At 63.0% G+C, this 19,492-nt stretch overlaps 1 protein-coding gene and 1 long non-coding RNA gene across 5 annotated transcripts in view; one reads left to right on the top strand and one right to left on the bottom strand.

The window, feature by feature from the left end:
• MACROD1 (mono-ADP ribosylhydrolase 1) overlaps window positions 1-19,492 on the bottom strand; it is a 128,590-nt gene that overhangs the window by 4,705 nt on the left and 104,393 nt on the right. For 3 of the 4 annotated variants that reach the window (XM_054725837.1, XM_054725840.1, XM_054725839.1), the window contains exon 4: window positions 9,828-9,857. The exons of the other annotated variant lie outside the window; for it this stretch is intronic. In XM_054725837.1, coding sequence (XP_054581812.1) covers window positions 9,828-9,857 — 30 coding nt within the window. The remainder of the gene's footprint in view (window positions 1-9,827; window positions 9,858-19,492) is intronic. 4 annotated transcript variants of the gene reach the window in all.
• On the top strand, window positions 6,761-14,864 carry LOC129151350 (uncharacterized). Its single transcript, XR_008558033.1, has 3 exons — window positions 6,761-6,787; window positions 8,420-8,493; window positions 14,784-14,864. It is a non-coding gene; the product is annotated as an uncharacterized LOC129151350 (long non-coding RNA).

The raw sequence follows: 19,492 nt of genomic DNA, 5'->3' as shown, positions 1-19,492 counted from the left end.
AGGGACTGAAGGCCAGAGTCATTTAGCAACTTGTCCAAGGTCTCCCGTCAGAGGCCAGCTGCTCAGGGTCTGAGGCCCGAAGCCCGTCCAGCAGGAGCAGGGACCGAAGTCCTGGAGGCAAAGCCACGCTCCCGCCATGGCCATGGGGGTGTGTCCCTGCCTGTGTGGCCCTCAGCCGCCCTGCTCTGCCCAGGGCAGGAAGGGAGAGGCCGGGCCTGGGGAGCACCCTCGGGGGGATATCTCTGTGTCTCTGAATGGAGCTCGCTGGGGCTGTGAGGGCAGGGCTGACCCAGCCCAGTGAGACCCAAGTCCCTCCCCCAGCTCCTCCACCCTTGCTGCATCACTGCATCTCCGTGCCTCAGTTGCCTCAACTGCAAAAGGTCAGTGACAGCACCTCCCTCCAGGGTTGGCCTGAGTGTTCAGTGAGAGAATGCACCAGAGTGCCCTGCACTTTATCACACTGTCATCCCATTTTACAGATGGGGACACTGAGGCCCCGTCACAGACTCTGTAAACAGGAGACTACTGTGCCGTTCACGCTCTGAGGCCTCTTTCACCCGAGGGACAGGGTGAGCGGCTGGGGCTTGGAGAAAGCCCTGGAGTGAGCTTGAGGCCTGAGGGGCTGGGGGAAGGCTGTGCCTCAAGAGCCCAGGCAGGCACCTGGGTCTGGGCCCTAGAGACCACTCCCCACCCGGGCATAGGGGTGCCCAGTCTAAGGGGAGCCCACTCCGGCCACCTTGGTGCTGGCCAGGCCCTAGCCACCTATATGAACACCAAATGCCAGTGCTGGGCAGATGTGGAAACTGAGTCCCTGCGAGGGTACCAGCTGGGTCAAGGGCAGAAGCCTGAGCTGCTGCACCCCCAGACCCCTAACCCTGCAGAGGCAGGCCCAGCCATAAAGCCTGGATAAATGACTCACCCACGGGCCCTGCGCCCTTCTCTCCTGGCCCCACCCTGCACGCTCCATCTCTCTTTCCCTCCCAGCCCCGACTGAGCCTTGGGGGCCACAACCCCACGTCATGCCTCAGTGCCAGAACGGATTTGTGCTTCTGCCCACGCCCTCCTGGTCACTCATTCGTCCAACAAACCCACACCAGGGAGAACCAAGATGGTGGCGTAGGTAAATGCCAGTACTCGCCGCCTCCCACAACCACATCAAAATTACAACTAAAATACAACAGAACAACCATCATCCAGAACCGCCTGAAAGCTGGCTGAATGGAAGTCCTACAACTAGAGCAGTAAAGCAGAAAGCAGGTGGACACTAGTGGGAGTGGTGGAGGCACGGAACGGGCTGGGCCAGCACCCACCTGTGGCATGTTTTTAATCGGGAGGGAGATCGTCTCTGCAAGGGGTCCCAGCTCCACGCCAGGCCCCCAGCCCAGGCTCCCAGAGCTGGGAAGAGAAGTCCCCATAACGATGGGCTTTAAAAACCAGCGGGGATTGGGGCTGAGTGACACAGAGGCTGCTGGAGCCCAGCTGTTCCTTTTAAAGAGCCGGCACACAAACTGAACTTACAAGGTTCTGCTTCCTCTGAGCTCCAGCGCCAGGGTGAGGCTCTGGGGGACCCAGACACATACGAGGAGGAACCGGATTGTTGGGCATCAGGGCAAGAACTCGGAGGCTTTGTCCCCGGTGGAGGTGCTCGCAGGGGTCATTGTTCCTATGCTGGAACCTCCCCAGTTGCAGGGCTGACTGGCAGCCATTTCTGTTTGTTCTGCTCTGGTGATTCCCTGAGACCCTGGCCCATCCATTTGCAGCTCCACCCAAGCTGTTTGCAGCAGCTTTTGCATATAAAAGGCCTGTCCTGACTCAGGTTTCAGACTTTGCTAAAATCTCTTAAACAAGATGCAGCTGGCTCAGCATGCCCCAAACCTACAATAAAGGGCCCAAGATCCTGCAGTAACACGAGCTTGCCTTGCTTCACAGCTGGGCCTCACCTGGGCACCTCCAAGCCCAACACAAACAGCTCCTGCAGGGTGGCCCCCGGCAGTGGCTGACCTTGCACCTCACTGGAGCCAGTGCACCCCATGGACAGCTTCATGAGACTTTCAAGGATCTTAGTGAGAAGGTCAGAGTCAGGAATTAAGCACACACTGACTGAAATAAAGGGTAATTTAGAGGGATTCAATAGTAGAGTAGAGGAGTCCGAGAATCAGATCAACAATGTGGAATATGAGGAAGCAAAAAACACCCAATTAAAAGAGAAAAAAAATCCAAAAATATGAAGGTTGTGTAAGGAACCTCTGGGACAACTTCAAGCGTACCAACATTTGCATTATGGGGGTGCCAGAAGGAGATGAGAGCGAGCAAGATATTGAAAACCTATTTGAAGAAATAATGACAGGAAACTTCCCCTACCTGGTGAAAGAAATAGACTTATGAGTCCAGGAAGTACAGAGAGCCCCAAACAAGAGGAGCCCAAAGAGGACCACACCAAGAAACATGATTAAAATGCCAAGGGCTAAAGACAAAGAATATTAAAAGCAGCAAGAGAAAAACAGTTAGTTCCCTACAAGGGAGCACCCATATGACTGTCAGCTGACTTCTCAACAGAAACTCTGCAGGCCAGAGGGAGTGGCAAGAAATATTCAAAGTGATGAATAGCAAGGACCTACAACCAAGATTACTCTACCCAGCAAAGCTATCATTCAGAATCGAAGGTCAGATAAAGAGCTTCACAGATAAGAAAAAGCTAAAGGAGTTCATCACCGCCAAACCAAAATCACCACCAAAATGTTGAAGGGTATTATTTAAGAAGAAGAAGAGATAAAAAAAATATGAACAATAAAACGGCAACAAATACGTATCTATCAACAATTGAATATAAAAGTAAACAAGAAGTCTAAGGAACAAAATAAACTGGTGAATAAAACAGAATCAGAGGCATGGACACAGGAAGCAGACTGGGGAATGTCAGCGGGAAGGGGGGAGTGTGGGAAGAGATTAACCGAAGATCTCACCTAGGGACACGGACAGTAGGGTGGTGAAGGCCTGGGCCAGTTGGGAAGCAGGTGGAGGGGGCAGTGGGGGGAGAAGGGGGACATCTGTAATACTCTCAACAATAAAGATTAAAACAAAACAAAAAAACAAACAACAAAACACCCACACCAGCCCCGGCTCTGTGCTGGGCCTGGGCCCGGCCCATTGTCCAGGGGGGGTGCAGAGCTCATACGCGCCAGGCCCCACCCTCATGCTGCCACGGCGGGTGGGCGCCCCGGGGAGGAGATGGATGGACGACAGCGCCGTGATGTGATCTGAAATTCATTATGGGGTGAGATCAGCTCCTTAAATGGGGATTTGAAAACATTAGGGCTTCATTATGTACACAACGGCAGCGCCTCATTCATCATGCAAAAATCACTCCCGTTATTAAAAATCCCCCGGCAGCTGCCTGCTGGGGGAGGGCGGGGCCCACCAGCCTGGGCTGAGCCCCCTCTGGGGACAGAGTCCCCTCGGTCCTCCTACCCAGCGAGGGCCAGCTGCCGAGTGGGGGTGGGGAGCACAGGTCCCCTCAGGGGACTCGGTGCCTCGGTTTCCTCATCTGCAAATCGGGAAGCGAGTGTAGAGCCCATAGCATCAAGGTGAGGGCACGAGAGATTCTGCAGGGAGGGGCTCAGCAAGGCCCTGGCATTCACGCAGGGAGGCGGGGCCTTTACTTGGGGAGGGCAGTGTCCCCCTTGCTCCCAGGAGCCCATGAAATAAAATCCTCAACTCAGAGTGAGGATGAGGCTCCCTCCAGCCTCCACCTGAGATGCGTACTGGCCCTCCCCCGTGGCTCCCACGTGGCTCCCGCCGCCCTCCCACGTGGCTCCCGCCGCCCTCCCACGTGGCTCCCATGGGCACCCAGCAGTGGGAGGGGCCCAGGGTAACGCCCTGTGGGAGGAGGGCAAGCACAGCTCCCAAATCACCTGTGAAAACAGTGGCGAGGGGAGGGAGGTGCGGGGCGGGGGTGCTGTTTTGTGCTTGGGAAAGCCTCTCCAAAGAGGGAGACCTGAACCGATGAGAGAGGCAAGAACTGGCTTCTGGAAGGTCAGAGAAGGCGGTCCAGGCAGAAGGCCGGCTGGGGCCGGGGGCAGGGCAGGAACCTGGGATGGATCCCATCGAGGCGAGAAGTTTTGAGCAGGGAAGGGGCACGGTCTGAGGGTCCTCTGGGCCCTTTGCTGTTCCCTCATCCCAGGTGCCCTTCCCTGCAGCCCAGCCCAGCCCAGCCCAGCCCACTCTAGGTCAGAGGGGCCGGCCGTGCCCTGCCCCGAGCCTGGCATGCAGTGGTGCTTAGTAAGTTGGTTCCTCTGAGCCCAGCCCCTGGCGTGCCCCCTGTGCCCGGCTCAGCTAGTCAGAGCGCCCGCCTGGGAAGCAGCTGCGGGTGGGTGGCACCGGGCCGTGGGAGATAGTGCTGCCAGGCAGGGTGCTGGGGTGGCAGGCGCACCGGGCAGAATACATGGAGGCCTCGCCATTCCTCCTGGGCCTGACTGTCTATGAACAGAGGAGGGCAGGAGAGAGAGAAAGAAGAGGGAGCAAGAGAGAATGAGAAATGGGAGCGGGCCGTGTCGGAGAGAAAGCAAGTGAGAGGGAGACAGACTCCAGCGAGGGAGCAGAGAGCAGGGGCAGGCAGAGCCCTGGAGGCAGAGAGAGACCAAGTGCGGAAGGGCGGGAGGTGGGAGGGACGGGTGGAGACGGAGGGGAGGAAGGCACACCTCCCCCGGGATCATGCGTGCCTGGCCCCTGTGTGCGGAGAGAGGGTGGGCCCAGGTGGCGAGGGAGTGCCGTGGTGGGGAGGGATTTGGGCACACGGCACACAGGTACCTGGGCTGGGTGGGTCGGGGGCCTGGGCACAGCCACCCACACACAGGTCCGCACGGAGCACCTACTCTCCGCCAGGAGGTGGACAGACAGGTGCTTGCGTGCCCCTCGGGGGGGTGGTCTGACGGGGAGCAGGTGGTACCTAAACAACCACACAAATGGAGTCTGATGGTTAAGGGGGCAGATGCCGGCCACGAGGGACAGGGCCTGAGCACGCAGGCCTCAGGCGGGGAGGGGCTGAGGCTGGCGTGACAGATGACTAGGAGGAAGGTTGGGGTGGGGGCAGGGGAGGCCTCAGGCACAGCAGCGGCAGGTGCCAAGGCCCGGGCCACCCTGGCTTCTCTGGTCTGTGACATGCCTGGGCACATGGAACACACGCGGGGACCTGCCACGTGGGCGTGGGAGCTGCACAGAGCTGAGCGGGCGGGAGGGCGCGAGCGCTGGCTCCTGCAGGTGTGGTGGGCCGCGGGCCCCCGAAGGAAGGGGAGTGTGTGTGGGGGGAATGGGTGGGGGCTCCATCCCGCTCTGCCCACCTGCCCTGCCAGGGACCCACCAACCGCAGCCCAGCCCCCGGCCAGCCGTGGGGGCACTGCCAGGCGGTGCGGAGATGGCGGCCACGCCAGCAGAGGAAGGCGCCCTGAATTAATCTGTCACTAAGGCTCGGCCATGGCAGGCGCAGTCATGATTTAGATGAATAATTGAAACGCTCCGATACATTTATTATCCCTTTAGTGCAAAAGTGGCAGAGAAAGACGAGGGGTAATTGAAAAAGCGCGCACAAATCTCGGCGAGAAAGCCGGCTCCTTATCGCCAAGCAAACATTTCAGTCCTAATAAACAGGAGAGACACGCGTCAGGGCCCTGTCGATCCCCATCCTGATTTAGGGCCCGCCTCCCTGCTTACCATACAATGAGAGAGTGTTTAAAAATATTTTTTTTATCGAGACAGTAAAAGGCTCTCCGGAGGGAGGAGGGAGGAGGGAGGAGGGAGGAGGGAGGAGGGAGGAGGGAGGAGGGAGGAGGGAGGAGGGAGGAGGGAGGAGGGAGGAGGGAGGAGGGAGGAGGGAGGGCGGGCGTGGGCCCACAGTCTCCAGGCGAAGGGATTGGCTGGGAGGCTGGGGGGCTGCCCAGGACGTGGCCCTCCACCTGGTGGCGCTCTGGCCTGTGGAGCTCCTATTCAGCCTTTAGGGCCCAATGGGTTTCCGAGGGCAGACGAGTGCGGACTCCCCTCCCCCAAACACACACTCCGAAAGGGCCCTGGGAAGGAAGGGGGAGTAGGGGCTTCCCAAGACTCGCTGTTCCGGTTCCGGAACCACCCGGTGTCGAAGCTGCACCTGGCGTAGCCCCCGGGCCTGGTGGGGGAGGCCCAGGAGCCTGGACCCTCCGGGGGAGTCTTTTGGCCCCAGCACCCCCTGGGGGCTTTCCCTGAGGTTGGGGTGCCCCGCAGGCTCCCTGCCCCAGAGGCTGCATCCTCTCCACTTGGACCCACCGCGTCCAGCAGTGGACACTGGGCTGCTGCACCCCAGCTCCGCAGGCCAGGCCCCGTCCCCTCAGAGGCCCCTTCGGGCTGACGGCTGCCCCAGGCCAGGCCCCGTCCCCTCAGAGGCCCCTTCGGGCTGATGGCTGCCCCAGGCCAGGCCCCGTCCCCTCAGAGGCCCCTTCGGGCTGACGGCTGCCCCAGGCCAGACCCCGTCCCCTCAGAGGCCCCTTCGGGCTGACGGCTGCCCCAGGCCAGGCCCCGTCCCCTGAGGCCCCTTCGGGCTGACGGCTGCCCCGGGCCCGCTGGCTCATCGCCGCTGTCCCTCTCTGCAGGACTGGCCGGGCACCCGGGGCGTGAGACCTGGGTCCCACCTCCGAGGGCAGGGCCCAGCACAGAGCGTGCCACTGACCGCCCCACAAGATCCCCAGAACGCTGCTCCTGGGAAAGTTCCTTCCAGTGGGGACACAGACAATGAGAACAAACATAAGGCGGAGTCCATTCGGGGGTGAGTGCTGCGGGGAAGGCAGAGCCGGTGAGGGGAGCGGCGTGGGCTGGGCCCTTCGAAACGGTGGCCGGGGCGGCCGAAGGAACTCGTGCTTGTTAAATGCCCGGACGGCTGGGCAGGTGGGTGGGTGGTGATGGGAGATGGATGGGTGGGTGGGTAGATAAAAGGGTGGTAACAGGAGAGTTGGGGGTGGGTAGAGGCCTGAACCCCTCATGGTGGGAACTTCAGGGGACCCCATGGGGAGGCTGGGGTCCATCTGGGCGGAGTCGGGTAGGGTCCCCGGCCCCCAGCCCCGGGCTGCTCCTCCCTGGTGGGTAAGGCGGATGGACCTGACCAGACCAGGGGTGGTGAGGGCACAGGGGACAGACGTGAAGGCAGAGATGTCCCGGGACAGGGGGCCCTCTCCCTTCCAGCCCCAGGCGGGCATCAGGCCTCCCCCAGCCCCAGCCTCACCCCTACCCTGGTCCCCTCCCTACCGCCTCCACCTGTTCCAATCACATTAGCGGAGTGACAGCCCCAGCGAGTCCTTGGGCGGCTCCATAAATCTCCGCCGGCGTTAAAAGGCTGGACTCCGGTCCCACTTCCTCCCGGGCCCGCTCACCCCATCCATCTCGGCGTCAGTCAGCCGCTCTGGGGGCTGCTGCAGCCTCCCCCCACCCTCAGTGACGCAGGAAGGCGAGTTAGAGGGACCCCAAGATGCCTCCCTCCTTAGGCTGGCCAGAGCAGGTGCCCTTTGACCTCCCAGAGTGAGGTCACCAGGCCGTATATGAGCCACACCCTGCTGGGCCCGAAACCTCAGTGGCTCCCCCGGCCTCGTCGGCAGCTCAGGCCGTCCCTGCCTTCACTGCGGATCATTCATTTGCTCACGGCCACTTAGTGGACACCTGCTCTTGGGCAGAGCCCGCTCCGCGCTGGAGATAGTCGTGCCTCCGAGCTTTTGCTCTCGGGCAGACAGACCATAAACAGGAGGTTGTCTGGCCGGTGAGGGAGAGGTGCCTGAGGAAAAGAAAACCTGGAGCAGTGTGAGGAGCTGGGAGGCAGGGCAGGGCAGGGTGGGGCAGGGCAGCTACAATTTCACTTACGGGTGAGGGCGGGCCTCGGAGAGGTGGGTGTGAGGCGTGTAAGAGGGGAAGGGAGCAGCTGCGTGGCTTTCTGAGGAGGAGCAGTCTGGGCAGAGGGCTCAGCCAGTGCAAAGGCCCTGGGGCAGGAGCGGGCCAGGCCAGTGCAGGAAGGCCAGTGTGGCCGCGCAGAGTGGGGACCGGCCGGGCAGTGTGGCGGGGAGTCTGAGCGGTGCCTGGGGAGCTGGGACCACGGCTCTGAGGGAGGGGAGAGCCCTGTCAGAGTTCTGAGCCGAAGAGGGGTGTGACCTGACCGAGGATTTAGAAGGCCCACACCTTGTTGTGATCCTTGTCTTTGGACACGGAGTGGCTAAAACTCCAGCCCTTCAGGTGGTCTCCCGTCCCCCTCTCCCCTCCCCCTCCCTCCTCCCCTCCTCCCGGCTGGGCTCTGACGTGTCCCATCTTCTGAGCTTCCCCCAACCCCCATGTCTCCCTCATTTCAGGGTTCACCCGCTGGTGCCTTTGCCCAGGACACCCTTCCCACTGCTCTTCTCCGGCTCTCTCCTACCCGCAGGCCCCACCTCCTTCCAGAAGCCGCCCTGATCCCCAAGCTGGACAGCTGCTCCTGGCCGAGTCCCCACCGTGCCTGTGAGTGTCCCCCGACCACCCTGTGTAATGGTGGGTGCTCTCATCTAGACGGTGAGCTCTGGAGGGCAGGGACCAGGCCCCTCTGGTGCCCAGTGGGTCTGTCCCGGCACCCAGGTCAGGGCCCAGCACACAGTAGGCGCTCAGTCATTGGGTGAGGAATGAACAGACAGGGAGGGTGGCTGTGGGCGGAGCAGGGCCTCAGGGTCCTCCGAAAGGACCGGCTTCGGAGGAGGGTCCAGGGTCCTGTCTGCGGCCCCGCCTCCAGCGAAGCCCCCTCGTTCTGTGGGGCCTCAGGGTGGCTGTGACCTCCACCGCGCCATAGCTGGAGGAGAAGTGGGGAGGGAGGGAGGGAGGGAAAACATCTCCAGCCACAAACAGCCCCCCGCATCCCGGCTGGCACGGACAGCTCTCAGCGCTGCTCTTATTCATTCCTGACCTTCCTGCCCCTTTTACTCCCCCCTTTTAAAGCCTGGCCCGGGCCCGCCACGCTGCCATAAACACAGCCCCCGGATTTATCCCGCGGCGCATTAACCCCTGCCCCCGGCCTCGCCAATCATCCTGCCGGCGCAGACAGCCGCAGCCAGCCAGCGCGCCCAGGGGCTGGGGCAGCGGGCACAGCTGGCTGGGGAGTCGGGCCCTGGGGCAAGGGCCTGCCCCGTGGCACCTGCTGACCTTGGCCTGGCTGTGAAGCCCACCCTGACCTCGGGCCCCGCCCACCTGGCCCTGCCGGGACCCGCCTCCTCGTGGGCGTTCACCCGCGTGAACAGCCTCTCTCGAGGACCGACCCGCAGTGGGCAGGCTCCCCCTGGCTCTCCGAGACCTCGGCCTGGCTGCGGAGTCCCCTTTCAAGGTTTCGGAGCAGAGCACAGACGGTAATTTTCCCTCCCCGCTGGGAAACTGAGGCCAAAGGGCACGCCGGGGGCACGTCAGGGTCAAAGGCAGGGCCGGGCTCTCCCACCGCCCCTGCGGCCCGCCGGTCCCTGGCCCTTTCCAACCTCACCTGCCCCCCTCCTCCCAGCCACAGGCCAGAGGCCGCTGTTGGGAGGGTGGGGACCTGCCCAGGCCGCCCAGCAGTGAGGGACCAGGCCTGCCTCCGGCATCTGGCTTTGTCTAAGCGATGGCAGGCAGACAAGGCGGGGGGGCGGGGGGGGGCCGGCGGGCAGGAAAGGGGGGCCGATGGAGACGTGGGGGCACTGTGGGGTGATGGGAAGGCTGCAGCTAGGCCCTGGGGCCCCGGGGAGAGAAGCAGCTGAGGAGAGAGTGGCATCTCCCCCACCCCCTTGTTCCCCCACCCACACACCCTCAGATCACAGGAAGGGTCAAGGGTCACTCACCGCCACCACCTCCGAGCAGGGAGCTGTTGGCTGCAAGAGAGAGAAAAAGCCGTCAGGTGGGTTGGGCAGGTGGGTTGGGCAGGTGGGTTGGGCAGGTGGGGCGGGCTGGTGGGTTGGGCAGGTGGGGCGGGCTGGTGGGGCGGGCTGGTGGGTTGGGCAGGTGGGGCGGGCAGGTGGGTTGGGCAGGTGGGGCGGGCAGGTGGGGCGGGCAGGTGGGCGGGCTGTGTGGAGGGTGGAGACGGGGCTGCCAGCTGGGCCTTCAGACTCTGGGCACAGTCTCCTCCGAGGGAGGCAGGTGAGGGGGAGGTGAAGGGGCTGGGACTCCTCTCCCCCCGTCTTGTGGGCCTGGATTTGTATGGCGGTGAGGGAGGGCCGCGGAGCCGCCAGGGTCCTGCCGGCTCACCCCGGGAGACCCTGCACGTGGGGTCTAGAGTGGCAGACAACCTGCGGCCACGAGTGTCCACTGTGTTCGTTCACTCATTCGTTCACTCATTCACTCACTCACCCATTAATTCACTCACTCACTCACTCACTCACCCATTAATTCACTCACTCACTCACTCATTCACTCATTCACTCACCCATTAATTCACTCATTAATTCACTCACTCACTCATTCACTCACTCATTCATTCACTCACTCATTCACTTACTCATTCACTCACTCATTCACTCACTCACTCATTCATTCACTCACTCATTCATTCACTCACTCACTCATTCACTCATTCACTCACTCATTCACTCACCCATTAATTCACTCACTCACTCATTCACTCACTCATTCATTCGCCCTCTCTGGAGGCTCATCTGTGCTGGGCTGGGGTAGCGATGTGGACAAAAGGGCTCCTGAGGGTCTCAGGCCGGAAGCCACTGGGACACTGTGGTTGCAGCCGGGGTGGTGATGAGTGTGGGGGGAGAACATGAGATGGAGGGTGATGGAAGGGCCCGGAGCACTGGGCCTGGACCCAAAGCCGGGGTCAGTAGATGGGTGACTCGAGCCACGGTCCTCTGTGCCTCAGTTTCCCCAGGGAGAATCGGCCACCTTCCAGGGTTGATATGAAGCAAGGGAGCTCCCACCCGGGCCCCTCCCTCGACCAGAGCTGGACTGCCAGCCGCCCGGTCCACCTCGCTCTGCCCGGCTGGCCGCCCCTCCCCCCTCCGCAGGCTGATGGGGGCAAAGGGAAGCAGGCAGCCTCCGCCGACGTCAGGCTGTTCAGGCCAGCACCCCCCACCCCCAGCAGGGCTCCAGCTCCGGCCACACAGCGCCTGTGCCGTGGCTGGTGCGAGTCAGGGCAGTGCCCTGGCCCAGGTGCTGCCGGTGGGAGGCCTGCCCCCGCCCCTGGCCGCAGGAGCCCTGGCTCCCAGGCAGCCCTCAGCTCCTGCACCGGCCGGGCACCCCCTGCCTCCCTCAGTGTGAGGGGACACGCAGCAGAGCCGGCGGGAGCTGGCCGGCGCAGGCGGTGCCACGCGGAAGCTGCGGACGCGGCTAAGTGGTGGCGGCGGCTCCGAGTGGCTGGTCTCTGGAGCTGACAGCCCGTCGCTCGGGGAATAATTAATTCACAGCCTGAAAACCCGGGGCTGCAAGTTGCCACGTTACTTGCCAGATTAATACAAGCAGCTAATTAAGATGGAGCGGCGGGGAGGACGGGCGCTCCCAGAGCAGGGCTAGCGGGCCACGGGGAGCTCGGGAGGCGGCGAGCAGCTGGAGCGGCTCCTAGGGAGAGCAGGAGGGGGGCTGCGGGGGACCCCAGGCAGACAGGCCCCCCGGCAGACAGGCGGGCGGCCGAGGGGCTGGGCCCCCAAAGGCCTGGATGTGGCCTCTGCCCCAGGAAGGCGCTCTCAGTGGCAGAGGCGGCTGTTTGCACACGGAGGGCCTGTTCACTCAGGAAGCCCCAGGAAGGAGCTGCTGTCCCCGTTTCATAGACAGGGAAGCCAGGCCGCAGGGTTGAGCTGCACACGGAGGTAGCAGGACTGGAAGTGGGTCTGTCTGACTCCAGAGCCACGCCGTAAAGCGGGCTGACCCCGAGGCAGACTGCCCGAGGGCCTGTCACAGGGCGGCCTCCACACCAGGCAGAGCGCACAGTAGGCCCGCCCCCACCCCGCAGGTCTGAGTGCAGAGCTGGGGGGCTGGGCATCGGGCAGCCCTGTCCCAGAGCCAGCGGGGGCATCTCGGGCTCAGGGGGCCCAGCTCCCAGCGCCCTAGGTCCTCAGGGCAGTCCGGGCGGCTGTCGGAAGCTGCCCTCCCGGCCCTTCCCACCTCCCCCATCACCTCTCTCTCTTAATTAACACCGGCTGCAAATGAGCTGGCTCTGCTCCGAGGGAGGGCTCCGTGCCAAATGGGTTGGCAGGGAGCCTTGAAGGGGCAGGAGGGGAGGGGGCACCGACCTGCCGCTCTGCAGGCCTCTGTCAGAAGGCAATGCCAACCCCACTTGGGTGACCCTGCCCAGGAGAGGGAACTGGGGTGACTGCCAGGTGCCCACCCGGCCGGGCGTGTCCGGGGGCCGGGGAGGCCCGCCCGGGGGCATTACCTGCCGCAGGTGGGAAAGTCAGGTGGGGCCGACCCTGGGGCCAACTTGGGCTGCACAGAGGACTGGCCACCGGCCTGCCCCCAGCTCAGCAGGTGTCCTCGGAGGCTGGTCCGCAGGGCCCTCGCCCAGCCCGCCACACTCGGCAGTCCACGGGCAGCGACCTGCGGCCCTCCCCTGCTCTCCCCCGGCCCGGGTCTGGCTCTCTCCCAGGTGCCTGGCCGCCTGGCCACCCGGAACGCCCATAGGCTGACCGAGGTGCTCGGCTGGGCCAGATCCCCGCGGCCAATGGCCTGGGGGTTTGGGGAGGATGCTGACAAAGGGGGCACAGTGCCCAAGACACCAACAGGCACCCTGGGGTGTGCCCCCCGGCCCCCCACCCGAAGCAGGTGGTCCCAGGCCAGGGCTGGCTCTCCCTCCTCGCCCTCCGGACGAGGCCTTGCGCCTCCAGCTCCTGCCCCTCCTGCTGCCGCCCTTCACGCTCCCCGCAGTTGGGTTTCGGCTCCAATAACAACGGGGGATCAGCCATTTCTCAGGCGAGGAAACGGGGCTCACGGGGGGAGTGGGGAGTGGGGAGGGGCTGGAACAGGACAGCTGGTTGTCGGCCCCCATTTTCTTCGCCCCCGTCCCCTCCCTGAGCCTGAAAGGGCTCCTGACACGTCTCACGGAGCCCGGTGATGGCTGAGCCGCGAGGGGGGTGGGGATGAGCCCTGGATTCCAGCCTAAGCCGGGGCTCCCGACCTGGCTCTGCCCAAGGGACCCAAACCTGCCCCAGCAAAGCAGGGCTCTGTGAGCTCCGGGCGGGCTGGGAGCTGGGCCAGGCCTCACCTGGGGCCCAGGGAGGGGGATGAGGCTTAGCTGGCTCTGCAGGGGGTGTAGGCTCCTGGGACAGAGGGGGCACCCTGGGGGCTGGGGTGCCAGGTCTGGAAACTGCCAGCGGAGTCTGCCAGTCGGCGCCCTCCCCCCCCCCCCCGCCACCGCCCCACAGCGCCGGTGGTCCAGGCCCGCGTGTCCCCTGCCCGTGGACCTGGACGTGCCTGCGCTGCGCTCCACTGGCCTTGAGTAACCGGCTCCAAGCTCGGCGCTGGGCCTGTGACCTTGGGGTGGCAATGAGTCCTCACCCCTCTCGCCCGTCACTACCAAATCCTCTGTCCCCTGATGGTGGCCCACCGGGGCAGGGGCTGGGGGCCGGGGGCGCTCACTCCCCATCTCCACACGCTCTGCTGCCCTTCCCTGCTCCACACTGCTCCTCATGCAGTGACCCCCCAACCCCATTTCACCCCTGCTTCCTCCATGCCCTCAGGCCCTGCGCCTCCTCTGGGGGCGGGGGGGCGGGACCCAGCCCCTCCCCACCCCAGCGCTTGCCGTCCCTGTGGGCAGGTGGTGTCGCTGCCCAGGCAGTGCTCCTGACCTAGCTCAGGGCTGGCCGGTGGCCACTGCCCCGTGAAAGGGAGACAGAGGACACCCGGGGGCAAGGCAGACCCCGGGGCCACTTCTCTCCCCACACAAAACACTTTAATTGGTGCCAACCATGTGCCCGGTGCCGCCCGGCACAGAGATGAACCGGACACTGTCCCTGGGAGGAGGGGGAAGCATGGGGCAGCCCGAAGCCCGGCGGGCTTCACGGAGGAGGTGGCTGTGAGCCGAGGCTGGAGGGAGGCTGCGCCTCCAGAGAAGGAAAGGCATGTGGGGGGGGGAGGGGGCATGGCCAGGGCAGGGGCACTGCCAGGGCCGGACGGTCAGGGCACCTCCCGTTCAGGAAGAGGGGCCTGGTCAGCTGGGCCCGACTCCTCCGCCGGGGGGATGGGAGGGGCTGCAGGAACCGGGGTGGGAAGAGGCGGAGTGAGCGGCGGAGGGAGGCCCCTCTTTCTCTCCCGGTTGCCCCCCCCCGCCCAGCACCCCCTTAGAGGAAGAGCCCCCAGGTTGAGGGCCCAGGCGTGTGTCTTGGGCCCACAACACTGTCAGGGAGCCACGCAGATGTTGTCATTTCTTTTAAGAAAAAAGTGAGCTTTAAGGTTGAAGAAGATGTTTTAACATACAATGTTCAGATGTCTGTCTTTATGCCAATAAAGGAATCAAATCTGACTTTAATGTTGTTTTAGGAAAAAGGGCCCGCAGTGGCAGGGGAGCGGGGCGGAGGCCAGGGCAGCTCCGAACTCACACCCCGTGCGGGAGACGCGTTACCGCCCGTTTACAGACGAGGGAGCCGGTCCACGGAGCGTGACCTTCTCACAGCGGATTGCGATTCTCCTGTTTTACCCGCGGCTCCTCCTCTCACAGCCCCTCGGCTCTCAGGATAGAGAACTGGTCCCTGGCATTCCCCAAGCCTGTGCCCTGCGGACTCACCCCTCATTGCTTCCCGCGCCCCTCCACCTCTCCCTCAGCCACAATCCGGGTCCTCAGACTTGCCCCATTCCTCCTGCCCCAGGGCCTTTGCACGGGCTGCTGCCTCTGCCCGGAAGACACCCTCACCATCGCCCAGCCTGGGAGTCAGCCTGGAGGAGCACATCAGCTACCAGGGTCGAGCGCGTCTCCCTGGCTACGCCCTCCCAGGGGTTGTGAATCACTGTGTCCAGCATCTTCCCCTCCCAGGTGAGTGCCTCCCGTAGCCCCGTGTGTCCCGCCCACAGGGTGTCCCCAGCTCCCAGCACAGAGCCCGGTGCACAGCAGGTGCCGCTGACAATTCACTGAACAAACCAAACAGGTTGTACGTGGGCTGTGCCCAGAGTCGCTCAGCGAGGCTGCACGGGCTGCCTGGCTCCGAAGCCCGGCTCTCACCCACGGGCCGCGCAGAGGCAGGACCTGGGTGGGGTGTGCAGGCCACAGGGCTGGCCCCAGGGCAGTGGCAGGAGGCGGCTAGGAGCCTTTCTCTGATGGGAACTAAGTCCTCCAGCCCCGGGTGGGGGAGCGCCCAGGGAGGCAGGGACGCGTGGGGGGGCTGCTGCCAGAGCGGGGACTCAGTGACCTGGAGAAAGCGCTGAGCCGGTCGCTGGGCCCGGAGAGCCGGCGTGCGGGGGCAGCGGTGACAGAGTGACTCTGAGCCCACACAGTCCCTCTGCGTGCTTCTGGGGCCGCAGCTGACACGTGCCCCGGCCGCTGCTCCTAACACCTTGTCCGGGCCTCACAGGCGGAGAGGCCGCCAGCCAGCCTCCGGGAGCTGGGGGCTGTCCCTCCGCCCCCGCAGGCCGGGCCGCTGTCCTCCGTCCTCCTTTGCGAGGCCAGATCTCAGCGTCCTGTCATTTGACCGGTAGGCATCCAGTCCCCACCGAGCCAGGCTCTGGGACACAGCGGGCAAGGCCCTGCAGCACCACGCTCACCGGCCAGGGGGGTTGGGCAACAACAGAAGAAGAATAAACTGAAAGAGAATCAGTCGGCACCAGAGGCTGTGGAGGGAGTCACAGGGAGAGGAGAGCGGTGGGGCTGATCTAGAAGGATCAAGGGACCTCCTGCCTGGAGGGAGCAGCCTGTGCAAAGGCCCTGGGGCAGGAGTGGGCCTGGTGGGTTTGAGGTCCATCCAGGAGGGGGCGAGTAGGAAAGAAGGTCAAAGGGCAATGGGGGCGGGAGGGGGACCCGCTAGCTACTGCACTGTCCAGGGGATCCCTTCCCAAACCTCCCTGAGGGGGAGCCTCTTTGGCACCCCCACTGCCTATGTGTCCTGACTGCAGCTGCCCGTTCTGGCCTGCCTCCCCCCGGGCTGGGCCCCACTGCCCCCCTGTTCCCCAGAGCCTGGCACAGTGGCTGGGACCTACGAGGTGATGATTGATTGCCGGCTGGCAGCCCCAGCTCCGCAGGCAGGTTTAGGGGAGTGGGCTTTGTTCTTGGGAAATCAGTGCGTTGCCCCCCACCCCCCAGGCCAGTGGTGTTATGGAGGGTGAGTCGTTTAAAACATGTTTTAGGTGAGAAGTGCCCCTTCGAGTGAATAACATGTAAAATGTGCTGAATTTCTGAAGATAAAACGAGAGACTTCAAAGGCATCTCAAGCTGCGAGCAGTTACCCTGTTTGACAAGCTCTGCCCCTCAGGCCAAGGTCACTGTCCTCTGAGGTGGGGCTGCCGTGAAAGTGTGAGGGTTACTGGACATTTCCCAGGTTTGGGGGCGCTCACGGGGCGGGGGGGGACAAGGGGCTCACATTTGTGGGCACCGACCACAGGCTTTCACCCGGCACCGCTGCTGATCATCTGAACACGTCCTATTACAGATGGGGAAACTGAGGCCCAGAGAGGCCCGTGACTTGCCCAAGGCCACAGTGCTTAGCGGGCGGGGCCAGTGTCTGTGCTCGGCCAGCCGGTCCTGAAGCCCCGGCTGTGAACTTGAATCTGAGCCAGTCGCTCTGCCTCCTGGGGCCTCCGTCTCCTCGTCTGCGGGGTGGGGAGGTAGTTAACGGACGTCCTGGGGCACAGATGGTAACATGGAAAATGCCTGTAAAACGGTGGCAATGGGGTCCCGTAACAAGAGCAGCTTCCCACTGAGGTTCGGTCACCAGCGCCCCAGGGAGAGCCAGGGGGACTCTGCTGAATGTGCAGCTCCATTCGACAGAAGGGGAAACTGAGGCTCAATGAGTGCCTGGCCCGAGGCCACACAGGTTAGGGTGGTGGAGACAGGATTCGAAGCCCGCGGGTCTGACCCTGGAACCCGGGACACGAAGCACCCTGCTCAGCCAGACTGGGCTTGTTTGCCTCCGGGACTGAGCCCCTCACCCCCTCTGCTCTGAGCAAAGCCCTGCGATCCTCAAAGCTGTCGGGAGCTGTACCCACCCCCACCCCCACCTCCAGGATGCCCCTCTCACTGGCCCTGTGCCAGGCCCTGCCTCCTCTGCCTCCCCTGAACCTTCAATCCTGCCCGAGCGCCCCCCCCCCTTCACCTCTGCAGCGCCCTCCCGGGTTTGCCCAGGCCTCCCACCCCAGGCCTCTCCCTACAAAAGCCACCCCGGCAGCCATTTCAGCTCAAAGCCTGGTTCCTGTGGGCCTGGGCCTCTCCTCTGTCCCCTCCTGCCTGGGTGCCTTGGACTCGGCCCCTAGAGACCCAACCTCCCAGCCAGTGGCCCCCAAGCTGGCCCCCACACTCTCCGACCCCCAAGCCCCTCAACACCCCCTCTCCCAGCCCCGTCCCAGTCACCTCCCACTGGCTGGTATATTTGGTTATGCCAGAGACTCACGGGTAATCTACATAAACGTAACACACGTAAACAAAAAGCAGAAGAAAAGGGGGTACCGTTCGCTCACCACTCAGACTCCACTAGCCCCGTTCACTTTCCTGCAGGACCTTTTAGACTTTAAATAAAAACAAAACATAGTTAATAACACGTTTATCAAGCCAGTTCTCTGCGCCAGGCACCGGGCCAGGCCTTTTAGGTGGATCCTCTCATTTCACGGTTCCCTCCCCTGAGAGCCAGTGAGGGTGATGTTATTTCCCCACTTCACAGATGAGGAAATAGAGGCTCAGAGAGGTTGAGTGACTTGCCCAAGGTCATGCAGCGGGGCTGGGAAGTGGGGGAGCCAGAGTGTGAGTCAGGGAGTCCGACTTCCAAGGGACCACTGCGGCCGCAGCGCTGCCGGGCCTCCCCTCCCCCAGGAGCCGGGGGCCGGCACTCAGCGTCCCACCATTAGCATAACCATGAGCAGGAGCATCCCTGAAACCCAATTACCAGGAGATGGCTTGGGCCCCAGCCAGCCGGGTGCAGTCTCTGTCTACGCAGGAATGAGGGGCTGGAGCCCAAGGGAGGGATGGCTGAGGGAACTGTCCTGAGGGGGGGGCCGGAAAAGGCCCCTGGTCCGCTCCGGTCGGTGTGGGCGTGACGCCTCTGATCAGTCCCGCTGGACAATGCCAACTACCCCCAAGGACAAGGCACAGGTTCTCCCGCCCCCAGCCGGCTGGGTGACCCCAGGCAGCTCCGTGCCTTCTCTGAGCTTCATTTTAAAACCAGGAGCTGATTGAACAGAAAACAAACCATGGGTTTGGAGGAGGAAAGAGTTCCCCCTAACAGCCAGGCAGGCCGGGCCTCCACTCCTCACTTCCCCTCGAGGCCCACTGACCGTCTCCTCTCCCCTGGGCCGTTCCTCTGCCCCTCACCCTCACTCATCCTCACCCTCATCCTCACCCTCATCCTCACCCTCACTCATCCTCACCCTCACTCATCCTCACCCTCACCCTCATCCTCACCCTCATCCTCACTCATCCTCATCCTCATCCTCATCCTCACCCTCACCCTCATCCTCACCCTCACTCATCCTCACCCTCACCCTCATCCTCATCCTCACCCTCATCCTCACTCATTCTCATCCTCACCCTCATCCTCACCCCCATCCTCACTCATCCTCACCCTCATCCTCATCCTCACTCATCCTCATTCTCATCCTCACCCTCATCCTCACCCTCATCCTCATCCTCACCCTCATCCTCACCCTCATCCTCAATCTCATCCTCATCCTCACCCTCATCCTCATCCTCACCCTCACTCACCCTCATCCTCACCCTCATCCTCACCCTCACTCATCCTCATCCTCACCCTCATCCTCACCCTCATCCTCACCCTCATCCTCACCCTCATCCTCATCCTCACTCATCCTCATCCTCATCCTCATCCTCACCCTCACTCATCCTCACCCTCATCCTCATCCTCACCCTCATCCTCACCCTCACTCATCCTCATCCCCATCCTCATCCTAATCCTCACCCTCACCCTCACCCTCACCCCCATCCTCACCCTCACCCTCATCCTCATCCTCACTCATCCTCATTCTCATCCTCACCCTCATCCTCACCCTCACTCATTCTCATCCTCACCCTCACCCTCACTCATCCTCATCCTCATCCTTACCCTCACCCTCACCCTCACCCTCACCCTCACCCTCACCCTCATCCTCATCCTCACCCTCATCCTCATCCTCATCCTCACCCTCACTCATCCTCACTCACCCTCACCCTCATCCTCACCCTCACTCATCCTCACCCTCACTCATCCTCACCCTCATCCTCATCCTCACCCTCATCCTCATCCTCATCCTCATCCTCACCCTCATCCTCACCCTCATCCTCATCCTCACCCTCATCCTCATCCTCATCCTCACCCTCACCCTCACCCTCACCCTCACCCTCACCCTCACCCTCACCCTCACCCTCACCCTCATCCTCATCTTC

This window comes from Eptesicus fuscus, chromosome 13 (assembly GCF_027574615.1).
Source record: "Eptesicus fuscus isolate TK198812 chromosome 13, DD_ASM_mEF_20220401, whole genome shotgun sequence".
Classification (NCBI taxonomy): Eukaryota; Metazoa; Chordata; class Mammalia; order Chiroptera; family Vespertilionidae; genus Eptesicus; species Eptesicus fuscus.
Note: the sequence above shows the minus strand (reverse complement) of the source record. Positions and strands in the feature narration are given on the sequence as shown.